Here is a 15,736-nt window from a genome sequence, read left to right as displayed (position 1 = left end):
CATAAAATGTATGAAACTGTGTTATAAATATATCTTCTCCTCCATACAAGATACCACTACCACTACAGCTTTGAATAATCAACACAACATATTACACAACATCAACACAACTAAACAAGTATCTTTGTGTCTTAGGTTAGCAAACATAATTTGTTTGCATATCCAGCCTACTGTTTCTACTAAAGCTTGTGCTCTCTCTGATATAGTTGTCATCTCTTAAAGCTGTCACCTTATAGCAATGTCCCCTACTTAAGTATGTCAATAGAGTATTTATTTAGTTTCCTTTTACACTCATCCTATAATATATACTCTCTCCAATAATTTTGATACTTGAGCTACTGATCTCACTGGTTATTCACATGTTCAGCTTCAGGTATCTGAATTGCTGTATCATTTCCCCTATTATTAATTTGATTTTAGCCAACACTTGAAAAGTCTGAAAAAGTTATATTAAAGCTTATCAGAATTTTCTAAAATTCTCAAGAATTACCCTTCATAATCTTAATGGAGAACATGTCCTCATCTTGTTTAAACTGAACAAATAATCTTGTTCTGCCTATTTACATACTATTCTGAATTCTATAAATGGTTTCTCCATTAATCACTCCTAATTTCGAAAATTATTTTTAGTGTATATTAATAGTACAAATGAGCTAATGCACCTCCCTCCCTTAATCTTTGGCTCTTGGTTTATAAATTTTCACTGACTCAAGGAGTGTGGTTGCCCTTTGCTCATTACTAAATGTATTAGGATTGAATAATAATCATTTTAAGGCAGATACCCAACATACATGTTGAATTACTTAGTTTCACTACAATGTTGGCCTGATTATCATAGAATGCCCCCACATATATACACTCTACCTTGCTTCCCTCTACAGAAAAATATAATTCCTAGGTGAAATAAAACAAAAACTAACAATAGAAAAAGAATAGAAGGATATTTCTCTGTACCTAAAATGACTTGTAGCCAGAGTTGTAAGCTCTTTAACTAAGTAGCATAACAATCTAGGAATATAGAACAAGTGAAAGAAGACACTAACAGATTAGGGCTAGAGGTTGAGTATTGCAGTTCAGGATATATAAATTTTAGTTTATCACTAGGCAAAAATACAAACTGGATAGTCTAGATAAATCTGAGACCCTGAAAAAGCTACATCTACAGCTACCTAAAGGGGAATTAAGAAACCTCTGTTTCCATCTCCCAGAGAGGGAAAAAAATGTCAGGTGTTTTAAGCATTGAAATTAAAGCCTTACTGGGTAGATTAAATTGACTATAAAATTCAGCAAATCAATGAGTTGGAACACAGAAGAAATGACCCATTGAAAGAAAAAGAGAAAAGTGAAATATAAAATGAATTTCAGATAAAGAATACCATGAGGAGATTGTTAAATAAGGAAGAAGAAAAGAAAGAGTGGAATATAGTCCAAGTACTTTATCTGTATGTTTGTAAGTGGGATAATAATAACATCTGTTCAGACTGGTTTAAGAAGAAGCTGGGTAGATGAGGACAGAGGGGATGAATTTGAAGTACATTGGATGTATGAATGTATGTAAATATGACAATACACCTTTTTGCACAACTAATATTTGCAAATGAGAAGTGAAAAAAGAAATTACAACAAATGTTCAGAATTGCTTGAGCCATGAACCCTGAGAACAGGGCAAAACACCATGCTTCATCAAAACAGAGTAAAGCCAGAGCAAAGCAATGGAATTCTCAAACGTACCCAGAGGAAGTGACCAATTATCTGCAAGAGAAAAGCTATTTAACTGGAACCACTTCTGTCTTCATCAGAGATGTTACAGGACAATCTTCAGAGAATGAAACAAGTTCTTCAGAAATTATTAGAGAAATGATATTTAGCTTAGAAATCAGCACTGAATCCTGATATGCAAAATGAGGAAGAAAAAAATAATATATCTATGAAGTAGGACTTGTTTCCAGGCTGAATTTTGAGAAATGAAAAATATTATCAAAGAAGGAAACCAAACCAAGATAGGAACAACAGGAAATTAGCAATATTGGACAGAAGCATTGCCAAAGAATGGTACCCTGATTTTCCAGTGTGTGGTCAGGTCTTTTGCCTATGCTTTACATGAATGTGGGCTTGAGCTTCAGTTTCTGCCTGGGGAAAATAGAAACAGGAGCACTTACCTCAAACATGTAAATCAGCATCACTTTGAAAGAACAAACATAAACTTATTTGGAGCGTCAAAGGAGAACAATGGAATGCAGTCCAATGTGATACTGAATCCCACATTTCTTTTCATTGGGATACCTTGCCACTGTCTCAGTCTGGCAAAGTACTTGGAGAATGGAGCCAAATAACCTCTTAATCTGTTTCATACGCACTTCTGGTTAAGAGCAGCTACAAATGTCATTTTCTTTTTTGTGCAAATTGTACTTTGTGCTACTTTTATTGTAGTCTTATTTGATCCTGTTCTATATTCCTACTCTCTATATATCAATCTTTTTGCTCCATGATCCTGTTATGCTCCTAGAATTCTGTGCTTTCTAATTTCTTTGTCTCCGTACTATTTGAATTGTCTTACATAGTGTATGCAATTTCTCACAAACGTGCTCAATTTACGTTTAGATCAATTAAACTTGTTGAATGCAAGATGGAGTGGATGAGTAGATATTAATGTGCTCATTCTATATGGAAATTGGGTGAAAGATAAGCTAATTTTATTGTGCAGTATGTTTTTATAATATTTTGAATTAGTATTTCAATTTAAATATCTGTAACTGAAAATCTAGGCTATTATATTTAAATCTTTAGTTGATGTTTTTCTTCCAAAATAAAATAGCTGTATAAATTTAACATTGATGCTAGTTTTATCACTCGAAGCTTTGAGATTAGATATGTTTATCTATTGGAAATGGTTGTGAATAGTAATAAGTATGGAGAGAGTATCTGAATGGAGTTTGTGTTCAGTTTGACTTTCACAAATAAACTATTAGGGGAAAAGACAACATGATCTACAAGAAATTTCAGAATTAAGCAGAGATCAAAACAATGACTTGATTAAAATAAGGCATGTTATTTTAGTTGTGCTTTCTTGTTTCTTGATCAAATGAATTGTCAGATGGCATTGGCCAAATTGGGCTTCAAGTATCATTCATTTAAGGATTATTAATTCACCACTTACTTTTGAATAATTATCTTTCTTAGGCAGTAATATTAAAAATTAAGACTAAAACATAAGCCATTAAGTTACAAATGAAATGCTTTTTACTTAAAGACAGATGAAAGTTAATTAGTTTATATCCCATGTGTATTAGAAACCTTCTAGCTGATTTCTATTAGTCTGGAGAGTTTTGTTTTTTTTAGGAAAATGAGAAGTTCAGGGATTTATCCATGACTTTATGAAGAAGGTAAAATTGCAGAAGTTTGTTGTTCTCTTATCTTTGAGCTGTATTTCTCTCTTGTATTAGCTTGTCTCTCAGACAGGTTCTTACTACTACTACTGTTGGGAAATGATGCCATCATTATTTCTTAAAACTCATAGTCTGCGAGCATCTAATGATGCCTGTTAACCCTAGCTACTCAATAGGCTGAGATACATAGGTCTGAGGTTTAAACGAAAGTCTGAAAGATTCTGTTCCTAGCAAAAAGTCAAACTGGAGTGTTGCTCAAGTAGCCAGTCATGAACAAGTAATTGAAGGAAATATGAGGGCATGTACACACACACACACACACACACACACACACACACACACACACACACACACACACACACCTTTTAATCTAAGAGTAATCCTCTAAGTCTCACCTCCCATGAAAAGACTGAATGGTTCTTTTCATATGTATTAGCTCTATTACTGGGCATGAATTTTCACGATTCCTTGCGCCTAACTGGTGCTTGTCAAATCAATGAAGTGTTTTCATTATTAACTCCACCAAAACCATACTGGATATAAGGGCAATGGTACTCCTGTTTTATCCATCTCCACAATTGTTATCTGAAATCTTGGATTACGTAGGGCACAGAATTTAGAACTTTTCAGATTTTTAGGACACTATGCTTATTGCATAAGTTGCATAGGTGCACTGAGAAAATAACACACAAATATATTAGTATTTCTGAAGAAAATATGTGAATATGAGTAAATTAAAAACAAGAAATACCATAAGTATTCATATGTCACTTGTTACCAACTGAGTTTACACCAAGTATGTGAAAAATATTTCAGTTTAGAAAATTACGATCTCAAAATTGCTGGAAAAAGTTATATACATCAGTGATTAAAAAACACTTTCTTACACATGCATTGAAGCCTATGTGTTAGGTATTGTACTAGGTTGCAATACGAACTGTGATGGTAGAAACAGTATTGTTGTTATATGTGCTTATGTCATGGAACTTGGCACATTCCCAAGAGATAATCCTTGTTAAGTACATTTTTGAATGCATAAGTGAATAGTAACTTCCATAACTTCTGGGAAATCTTTATGATATGGACATTGCTTTACCTGTTCATTATTTGCTGGCAAAACCAGCATTTGGCCATTCAGAAAAGTAGAATTAATGAGTCCCTAGGAGAATAACTACAAGCCAGAGATATTAACTCTCAGAAGTATTCATAGGGTTAGCAAGTGGATGGTTATAGATCCAGGTCAAATTGACATCTCTACTCCATTGTGTCTTTGAAGCAAGCCACCAGATAATAGAAATAAACCCTGACGAGATGAAACTTTCTACACAACTTTATGGTTAAGTCTATAGACAGAGATGTACCATTTGTTTAGGAGATATTATGTGTATGTATCATACAAGTCACAGGACTCATAATTGTGAATTTTATGAAGCATTAAGATTGGAAGGAATGATGTTAATCTAGGACTGTACCTACATTCTACATACCAAATCACATACTTTAATTATCCTTAGAACTTGCTGTGCTTACAACCTTGGTGGATGTCTCAATTGCTCCCCATCTGGCTCTCTCTAATACATGATTAAGCTTTATGTCACCACAGTGGTCTAGAGAGCGTTGCCACATTAACCCCATGAGCATGACCTTAATTCTTGTTTTATTTAAAGACATTTTTTATAATTACAAAACTCCAACAACATCTTAAATACATAGACAATTTTTCAGAAGACTCCAATTTATTTAAGTTATCATGTTAAACTTGCAAATGAGGCTAGCTTGTTGGTGTGGTGGTAAATTTTACTTCATCTGTAAAGAAAGATACTTTTACATGGTGCCAACAGCAATCACATCTTAAGTTCCAATTATAATGCGACTTTTAAACTCCAAAAGCTCCATGTGACCACTAAGCCATCTGTTGGATGACACAACCACACTGATTTGAGACTCGATAATTATTACAAGAGGAATAGTGTTGGGGAAAGTTCAACTCAGATCCCAGTTGATATTGACTGCTAATTATGAAGAGTTAATTAGTGAGGCATTATATTACAACAAGGAAAGAAATAGCAAATCTTCTCAATCGAGGTGAAGATCATAGGAAGTGTGTCATTATATACATGTTAATCGGCATGTTTTAAATTCTCTTGTAAGAAATATAGCAAATAATATATTTGCTAAAATATATCTTCCACCATAAGTGTTATTCTTCATAAGATACCTATGGAGTTCTTTACATTTGATTTTTCTGTCAACACATTTTCTTATCTCTAATGATCATTCATGCTTTGTGTGTAATAACCATTCAGAGATGCAGGAAGGAACTTTTAGCCCTTGTCTCCGGTAAAATCTTATACTAGCTCTTAGAATATCTATTTGTCAGAATGGGCTTAAACAGGATATTAGAATAAGTGCCCAATTATGGAATATGGTGACAGAAATTGGGGCTCCGAAGATGTTTCTCAGCCATGCCAGACAATAACACTAAATTCTCCTATGATGAAATTGTTGAATTTCAAAATTGATCTTTTTGTTTTCTTGAAAGTTGGCACTACTAATTTGGGAAATGGATAAAAGCCAATTATGGAGGAAGAATAAGTGAATGAGTTGCATCTTTAACATCTTCTAACCAGCAATAGAGCATAACTGAGCTCTTTGTGCATTGGGCAGTATTGGCACTGGTTGGCTCATCAGTATTAGAAGGAAAGGGATTTTTTTTTACCATGAGTATACACAGGAGAAAGAGCACATTGGTGACTGGCTCTTGTATTCTCATCCAGGACATGAAACAAAGCATGATTATATTTCACGCATTGTAATTTCTTGGCATTTCCAAATTCCCATGAATATAAATGCCATAATTTAGAATTCTTAGCAAAATTTACATTTTAATTATTGTTTTATTGGAGAAAGGTTTATGAAAGTTAACATGAAAATATAAGAGAAAGATTTCAGTTACGTTAAAAATATCAATGTTCTTTATACTTTCTTTGCTTAAAAGAAAAAATGAGATTAGCTCTTAAAAAATTTCTGTATAACGTATTTAATCTCCCTTAATTGTAAGTGTAAATAAATCCCTTCTATGGATTATTTTCAATTTGTCATCATATATATTTGAATATTTCCATACACATTACTACATCATCATGGGAAAATTATATAATCCCTTTGAATTTAATTTCTCTAAAAGTATGGTACTAATAATTGTTTGGAAGGACACTTGATGGGTCTAAGCTTTTGTATTACTTTCCAAGCACTTTAAGCAATCACGAGGAGTTAATTATTGCCAATGTTCACGTAAAACCCAAATTAAGAAGGAAGTACGTTTCAACTTGGAGGTCAACATTTCTTTATGTATTTGAGATATAGAAATTTATTGAAAAAATACTGAAGGTTTTATTAATCACATGTCGCTTCTCTCCAATTTTCTTGAATCAGTTGTAATACAGCCATGTGTAAGATGTCTGTTTTAAAACTTTTTATTTTATCAATATTAAGTAAGCAGAATGTAAAGGAAAAAGTAGTTGATGTTTGGAAGATATGAAACCAGGCTCCCAAATACAAGTGTCCTTGAGTGATACTTCAGTTATCTGAATTTCAATTTCTTCTAACCTCAAAGATAGAAATTGTGCCAAGTGACTTCTTTGTCCAGTTATAGTTTTTAAATTATGGTTCTACAGTAAAGTCAGGAAAACTCTATTTTCAAAATTATACCTTTATCTATAAACAATATTGAATCATGTATTTTTCCTTCTATTTATTTTTCTCAATAAGCAAAGTGATTGCTTTATTTTGTAGTTAATTTTGTTCCAAAAATCTTGATATAGTACAGTTATATTCTTAACGAATATCTTTATCCACTTAGAACATTCTTTTAGTCCCTGCATAGGCCAATTTAGCACTTCTGGGCAATAAATATCTTGTACTCCTGGTCATTTTTATAAGAGAAGATTGCATACAATTTTTAATGAAAAAATGTTCACCATCGTAGTAAAAGTCATTTTTGTCCATTTTTATATTGACAGAAAATACCACTAAATTAAAAATTAAATGCTATTTTATCCTTATAACTTGTGATTAACTAACTTTTATATGTTGAAGAAACTTGTGTGACTTTATTAATATAACTAAGTTTACAATATTTCATGGCGTTGTATATAACTGAATTGGAATAGAAAGGTGATAAAGAGATCAATTCAAGTAATAAAATAGAAGTATTTGTCCTTGCATCCTGTGTGGCTGTCCAATAATTGAATTACAAGAAGTTACTTTGTTGATATTAATCGTAATTCAATTCCTGGGACCATATAAAAGATCTATTAAGATGTGAAAATTCTTACTGCTCTGGGGAGAATGCTGAGTTACAATCAAATAATTTGTGTACTATTTTGTATATTGGAATATTTGTGGTTTTACTTTTCTTGTAACACTTTTAAGAGGGAACACCTCACTCCCAGCTGATTTAGATTATGGTGCTCACCAAAGCTAGTTATCTTTTAATTGAGATTCTGATTTTATAGTTTAGTGCTAGGTTCTAAATTAGAATCAAACTGGAGCAACCTTATCCACACTTGGTGAAATAGATAGCTAAAGAGAGAAACAAAACAAATTTTCAAATTACACTTCCATCATTTCATAACAAGTCAATGTTTTATTAAGTTTGGCTCACTTAACCTTTCCCTTTGTTCCTAAGCTATGGTCCTGACCTACTGATTTGTCTCTCCAAACATTTCTGCCACATAGTCTCTGGCATTTCAGGGGATTCTTTCTTCCCTTTGTGTGGAAAAAAAAATACAACTCCAAAATAGCTTTCTGAACATGTTTCCTTAGGGTCAAAATTATCCAACAATTAGGTAAGACATCTCTCATAGTTAGCAGCTGAAGACCCTGTCCTTTTCCTGCTTCTGCCTGCAGAGGCTGTGTCACACATCATACGTGGAAGCAGTGAGACAATCTGCAGACATTCCTTCCTAGTTCACACAGGAGCAGAGCCACTGAGGACCAAGAGTCTGTTCAAACACTGGCATCTGAATTCAACTGTCCTAGAATATTATTGAAGACTAACCTTATGGTTCAATTTGCTCATCCACATTTTAAGTCACAAGGCTACTCAAATGAAACATGTACAAAAAAGGCAAGTTCATGTTCATTTGCAAAGAAATTTGAAGGGTTCTAATTAGGTTTGTAGACTTGTAGAAAATGATAGCCACATATATATTTTGGACTGAGGCTTTGAAAACCCTTGGGGTGTCAATATATATAATTTAAATTTCTCGAAAGTTTAATTTTATAATTTCACACTATATTATCTTATGTGCTTTAATTTTCATATTATTTCTTATCTATCACTTTCTTATGCTAATTAAAACTTTTTATCATTAAATACTTAATCTTTCAGTTAGATGATTTTGTGTTAATTATGGGGAAAAGAATGGAGAACTTTTCTATGAGTACCACAAATGATATGGGAAGTTGCATATAATTCATAGTTAATGAGCTTATTTGGGGAATTAATTAAATTTTCATGTGGTCTATATAGAACAGTCATTTGCAACATATACCTATCAAATTATTCATGTAACCCCCCACCTCATAAATAAAGCAAAATATGCATTCACCCCACACAGAGGCAAACTGACTTAGTTCATATTTAAAGAAAGAATCTATTGAAGCATTTTAGTCATCGCACTTGTGGGTACCATTTACAACTTAATATCCATAATATCCACATTTAAACTGTTCATCACGGTTCTGTGTGTCTGTCAGTTTTTTCAACTATGTTACAGCACTGTCATCTGTTTTTGTTTTATATGTTATGTATTGTCCTTTGTTTTTTTAAAGAACATGTTTTATTTGTACAGTTACTCAATTTTGCCATAGCCTTTTCAAACTCCAACTTAATGGAGATTAAATACAATGGCGCTCTAGGAACGAATGATAGATCTCTGTGGTGATTATAGCTTTAACCTCTAACTAGCTTTCATTTTTCATCTTTACAATTTCCATTTCCTCTCTCAATTGAAATACAGTCAGTTGAAATAAATGGATCCTCCTGCACAAGTGGATGGTCCCCTGAGCTCTTCCGACTCTAGCGGCCATCTCTTAGTGATACTGTTAATAATTTTTCATATTCTTTTTCTCTCTTTTCTTTTAGTCTCGACCTATTCCTTCCCACCTTACTTCAGCAGTTGCCGAGAGTATCTTGGCTTCGGCCTGCGAGAGCGAGAGCAGAAATGCTGCCAAGAGGATGCGCCTGGATAAACAGCAGGTAAAGAGGCAGGGCATCCGATGCCCATCCACGCCAGCAGATGTGATTCTTGCACATAGACAAGCACAAACGCTTGCCTGGATCTCAAGTTCATAGAGACATTGCTTCTTTTGTGTCTTTATGTCATGTGTTTGAGGTTGAAAAACACATGTCATCCATGGAACTCAAACAACAAATTGTCCTAGGGTGGGAAAATGGGCATTAGAAATGTTAAATTATAAGCCAAATGCCAGTGACTCAGGCCTGTAATCCTAGCAACCCAGGAGTCTGAGATCTGACGATCCTGTTGTTTGAAGCAAGCCCAGGCAGGAATGACCCTGAGTCTCTTTATCTCCAGTTAATCACAGAAAAGGCTGGAAGTGGCTCTGTGGCTCAAATAGTAGAGTGCAAGCCCTGAGCAAAAAGGAGCTCAGGGACAGCAGTGCCCTGGAATAGAGTTTGAGCCCTAGGATTGGGGGCACTGGGGAAAGCGGTGTTATAATTCTGTTTGGTATCCAGTTTGAAGGCTATCACAGGTTAATAAACATTTCTCATCATCTATGATAGTAACTTGATCTTGCTCATTCTGAATGAAATTGAATCCTCCTTTCACTTCCTTTGGTCATAATGTCAGATGTCAATAGAGTAAGAAGGAAGTGAAAAGTCAGTTTGAATGATTAGTAAGCCATTAAATGGGAAGAGTGTGTTATGAAAACCCATATCCTGGATTTACTTCTCTCACTTAATTTACACTTGTACATCACCTTGCTATGTCACATTTCTAAGGATATATGTCTGTAAGTGCAGAAATAAGCATATTGTGATGCACTATTCATTAGTGTCCCACTAGGCTGTAACTGAAGCTTGTGTGTGACCTTTCTCCCAATTCATCTCTGAGGTGGCATTCGCTCCACTTTTTTGTTTTCTTTAATTAATTACTTGTAACAAAGAACTAAATTAGCATTCTATACTTTAATTATTACACATCGAAACTTGCCTATCCTGACTTCTTTGTTTTTACCACGAATAAACCAAATGCATTTTATTTCTCATTGCAGCTTAGATGAATGTATGCTTATGAAATCACAGCATATCTAATACCTTACATATTGTTTGAATCTCTCATGTAACATGGAAAAATCTCACCTATTATACTGCAGATTTAGCTACTTCTTGCTAACACAAAGTTAGGTTAGTCCGATTTTGGTTTTCTGGTGGCCTGTGAGTTTCAAATAAAAAAGAAGTCTTTACATTCCAGGCTTAGAATATTTAAAACCAGTTAAGAATAACATTATATTTGATGTTTTTATTATCATTAAAATGTCATAGTCATAAATCTGAGCACTGCAAAAGATGAACCCTTTCCTTATTAAAAAATGTTATATTAGCCTATCTTAGCCCACATAAAATGTTTATCTTGAGTGTTTTAATTATGCTGTTACTATTTATTAACATATACATGTTCTTGGTTGAAAGTACTCATTATTATATCTATAAATTTTATCTTACGTAAAATGAGTTATAGCACATATAATAAATGTAGAAATAAACATTAATAGTATATGTATAAAATAGGAGTTTTAAAGTCAGATTCAATTCATTTGAGAAAAGATATTAATTCTAGAAATGGAAACAGTGTAATTCTAGAATTACAATGTTCTTGATGGTCGTATAGCTGTGTACTTCACCTAGTCTGTTCTCTAGATTTCCTTCTGGTTGCTAGTCAAATATAGGATTATTATGTTTAAAAAGTAATGAATTCATGTTATCTGTGATGTCACTGTATTATCCCCAAAGCTGAATTTCCACTGGCATTTTGTCCAATCTATGAACCACTGTGATCCTAATTTTAAAGAGTGAGGGGATAAGTATCTAATTCATAAGGTTATTGTGTGGATTTAGCAAGTATATGAACACAGAGACATATTTAACACACTATATTTGCTTCACTGCTTCAAAGAACAGGAAAATCCCACCTCAAGTACTAAAGACTACTGTTGACTAAACACAGTTGTTCCACTATTAGAGTTATACTTCATTTCAAAAATCATTAAATTGAGCTCAGTTTTGTTTCATAGAACACCAACTGCAGGAAAACTCCTAGCCAATAAAGAGGAGTAGAATTTCATACGTTTGTCCCTGGGATGTGATGGGTGGGACCAATGGTTTGATGCAACTACTCATGTTTGCCATGGCTCTTTCCTTTTTCTTTATGTCTTCAAATATAGTAGTTTAGTGGAAAGCTCATTACCTAAGAATCAGTAATATCCAATATCAGCCCCAGATAGAAATGGTCTTTGCAGGCGTCAGTAATTTAGAAGACTTGTGAAAATTTTTTAATTATCTTCTCTGTTTATTGGAAAGCCATGAAACACTTTGCAGACTTTTTTTCCCCATTCACTGTTTTTTCCATTCACAGCTCCCTGAGAGTATGTAGTGTTTCCCTCATTAGTATACAAGAAGTATAGGTTCAGAGAGGTGAGCTGATGTTTCTCACAGATCTTTTTTGTAAAGGAAAAGGCGAGGCATTGGAAGAGGTCATTTTGCTTTTGCTCTTAATGTTTCAACAAGGCACTTTTCTGCAAGTAAACAATTGCTTTTGCTCAAAAAGACTTTATACTATAAGTCAAAAATCAGATTCTCTCTGGATTCCAGATACAAAAGGTAACTAACTTCTCAAAGTTAGGAAAACTGGTTTATACCCTGTGAGAATTGGTTTAGTATTTATAATTAATACTTTTAATCCAAAATTATTTCTTCTTTATATCAGTTCCGTGACTTTCTTTCACACAGCACACCAATGTGCAATGTGATTCTGCTTTCTGTTCAAACATGGAGTTGTGGGAACACTCTCATAACTGAATTTTAATCACTGACCAACAGGGATAGCCAGGAATCTTTGAGGATCTTGGCACCATGGTCATGCTGTGTGCCATCATAACCCAGCTCAGAATTCTCAGAATTATCCAGTGGTTCAGAAATTCCTCATTAGCCTTGACTTCCTGTAGATGGATACAAATTCCAAAACAGAATGGTTACATCTGTTTTCTGTTAAGCCACAAATCTGACCCCTTGTTGCCAGTGGTTAGTTATATGGAGAGCTGTAATTACATATGCCCTTCAGAGTTTATGAAGCTTGATGAATTAATTGGACTTTATAAAGCTCTTTGAGCTATGAACATGAAAGGCTTTAGGAATGTGTTAAATTCTTCATTTTTAAAATCCATTTTGTACTCAAATCTAGAGGAAGCCTGTTATTATGCAGCCTGGGCTCTCAAAGCAAGCCAGTGGCAAGGACATTGTGAATCTGATTTCCCACCACTGAGCTTAATCCCTCATGCATTTTAGAATAGATCCAGCATTTCTTTTCTTTAAACGTGAAAAGTCTGGAATTCATTTATTATTTAAGAAATCCCTCCTCACTGTGACAGTTCATAATGATGATCGTTTCAAGACCTTACTTTTATAATTCTGTGATATAGCTCAAATATTTGGGTAGAGGATTGGGGAAGTCATTTTTCTGTATCTTTTTTACTTAGATATTGTTTTCCTTGAAAGCCAAGATACCTCATTGTTCTTAATTACTGTGTTTGGAGGAGACAGAGAAATGAGCGAGATTATACCCAGCTACAGACTGGAGGTTTATCTCCTATTGATGTCCTTTTTTTCCTTGTTTTTGAGGAGTGGCATATATTTTATTCGTAAGCTTGATGAGTGATTAAGATAAAAACAATTCTGAAGAGAACATGATTTTCTTGGTTTCTGCCTCCCATTTTTTTTTCACTTAAATCACCTTATATTTCTAGAGAAGGAGTGATACAAATACAATGAGTGGTGGGTGGTTATCAATTTGTGCTGTGATTAGAGCAGATGGGAAATCAGTGGTAGACTATGTTGTAACATATTTGTTATTATTAAAATAAACACAGTCAGATGTGTGTAGGGGGTGGTATTTTTGTTACCTGTAATTATAATAAGGGAGGAGGGAAATCAACTACTGAAAACTGATGAATTGTGATATTAGGGGGAAAATGCTGTGGATCACCTATATAAACCCAGTGGCCCAAGACTTAAAAATACTTAGTGATCACAGTGGTTCTTTATTGCTTCTTTTTCACAGTGGTCAACTGTGATCTATACCTCTTCATTTTTCTTCTGTCCTTTAGGACACAATGAGCAGGCCATATTGTTGAAGGAAATGTAATTGTGTGTACAGAGATGGAAATAGAGTTGTGTGTACAGCCACATAAATGTGATGACAATTTTAACAGAGACTATTTGTCAATGACACACTGTAAAACTGGGGAAATACTTTGATCAGGATAGTGTTTGAAAAAAGACTCCTTTCTTTCACATTTTCATAGATGCAGGTCCTCCCAGAGATGTTTATGAACTCTGACAAGTATCAAACTGAAAGCAACATTTTTTCAATAAGATTTCATTCATAAGTTCAAAGTGTGAGAGTAGACTAGAAATTTATTTTCTGTGGCCTGCCAGCTCATATTTCCTTGCTGTTCCTATTCTTAAGAATTCTTAGCTGCATATTCTTCTCTATTTTCCTTTCCATATACTATATTTTGGAGGAAAATCATACCCCTGAGTCCTTTAAAATATTTTACCACAAGAAAAAATGGACTCTTATAAAGCATGTTGCATAGCATTATAAATTTTAAACTGTGTGATAGAATAGTCATTGCAATGTCATCTCTTTCAAATAGATCTTGATATTTTCACTACAATAAAATACTAGTAGCAATAGAAATAAAAGCATTACTGGATAACATACTATGTGATGGTTTTTAGAAGGTTTATTAATATCTCAAATGTTTGTAGAATTAAAGAAACTTGAGATTGAAAACAGTGAAATAAATTTCACAAAGTCAAAGGATTGGCTCAGAATCTAGGTCAACTCTGATCATCAACCTGCTTTATAAAATTTTACCAATTGTTATGTTTAGAAAATATACTTTAATCATATATGATTAGTTTGATTACTTGAGAATGAGTAGATACATACATCAAGAAGAAATAATTTTTATTGGTCATTTTATTACATGGTTTTATTTTTTCTAGGCAAACCTTGCCCAGAGTATGGCACTGTTTCCTTCCATTTTCTTAATTTATGAGTGCCTCGTCTACCACTATGAATCTTACACAGCTTAGTTTTAAAAGCCTCTCAGTACTTCATCATGTCCTTTTCATAAATTATTAAAATGTGGTTCTACTCTTTGACTGTAATTTACATATGAAAAGTCCACCTTGTCTGTTTTAAAGATAATCTTTGAGAATTAGAGTTAGTGGGTCAAAGGACATCAAGGACTTTTTATTTTTTTACAGTCTTATAAAGCATTAGGTCAAGCCCTTATGCCTCTAGTTTATACCTATTAGAAATAAGGATTTGAGCTTTCTGGGTATATTTGTTTCAGCTTCTTAAGAATTTTAGCTGTAATTTAGGGGCTTATATATGCCTATTAGCAGCCTGTTTTAACTCCTAGAAATTGCTGACCTTGACTAATAGTTTCTAACCTTATCAAACACAGCATGGTTGCAAAATAATTACTTACACATGCTCTACCTTCAAACCAGATATTTAACTTATATTACAAATATAAATTATCTATGATCACAACTAAAGTGAATATTGTATCATGATATGAATATAAATAATACATTAAGCAAAGAAAATATGTAAGAACATAAAATGCATTTTAATATGGAAATATGAAGATGCTGCAGTATTAGATCCAGTGAAGTCATTTATGTATGCCTTTGTACATTACATCCATGAAGTAACATCAGAAAACATGCCTTGTTATCCATGTCTATGATGCAACTCACAGCAATCACTGACACAATTTTTTTAAAATTTATTTTTTAAAAATATTATTTAAGGGGCTGGGAATGTGGCCTTGTGGTAGAGTGCTTGCCTAGCATGCATGAAGCCCTGAGTTCAATTCCTCAGCACCACATAAACAGAAAAAGCTGGAAGTGGCACTGTGGCTCAAGTGGTAGAGTGTTAGCCTTGAGCAAAAGGAAGCCAGTGATAGCACTCAGGCCATGAGTTCAAGCCCCAGGACTAGCAAAAAAAAAAATTATTTAAAAGTAA

The 15,736-nt window shown here is 33.6% G+C and overlaps 1 protein-coding gene across 7 annotated transcripts in view; it reads left to right on the top strand.

The window, feature by feature from the left end:
• Nol4 (nucleolar protein 4) overlaps positions 1-15,736 on the top strand; it is a 264,138-nt gene that overhangs the window by 200,450 nt on the left and 47,952 nt on the right. For 6 of the 7 annotated variants that reach the window (XM_048363202.1, XM_048363199.1, XM_048363197.1 and 3 more), the window contains one exon: positions 9,538-9,651. The exons of the other annotated variant lie outside the window; for it this stretch is intronic. In XM_048363202.1, the coding sequence (XP_048219159.1) occupies positions 9,538-9,651 (114 nt within the window). The remainder of the gene's footprint in view (positions 1-9,537; positions 9,652-15,736) is intronic. 7 annotated transcript variants of the gene reach the window in all.

This window comes from Perognathus longimembris, chromosome 15 (genome assembly GCF_023159225.1).
Source record: "Perognathus longimembris pacificus isolate PPM17 chromosome 15, ASM2315922v1, whole genome shotgun sequence".
In the NCBI taxonomy this organism is placed as follows: Eukaryota; Metazoa; Chordata; class Mammalia; order Rodentia; family Heteromyidae; genus Perognathus; species Perognathus longimembris.
Note: the sequence above shows the minus strand (reverse complement) of the source record. Positions and strands in the feature narration are given on the sequence as shown.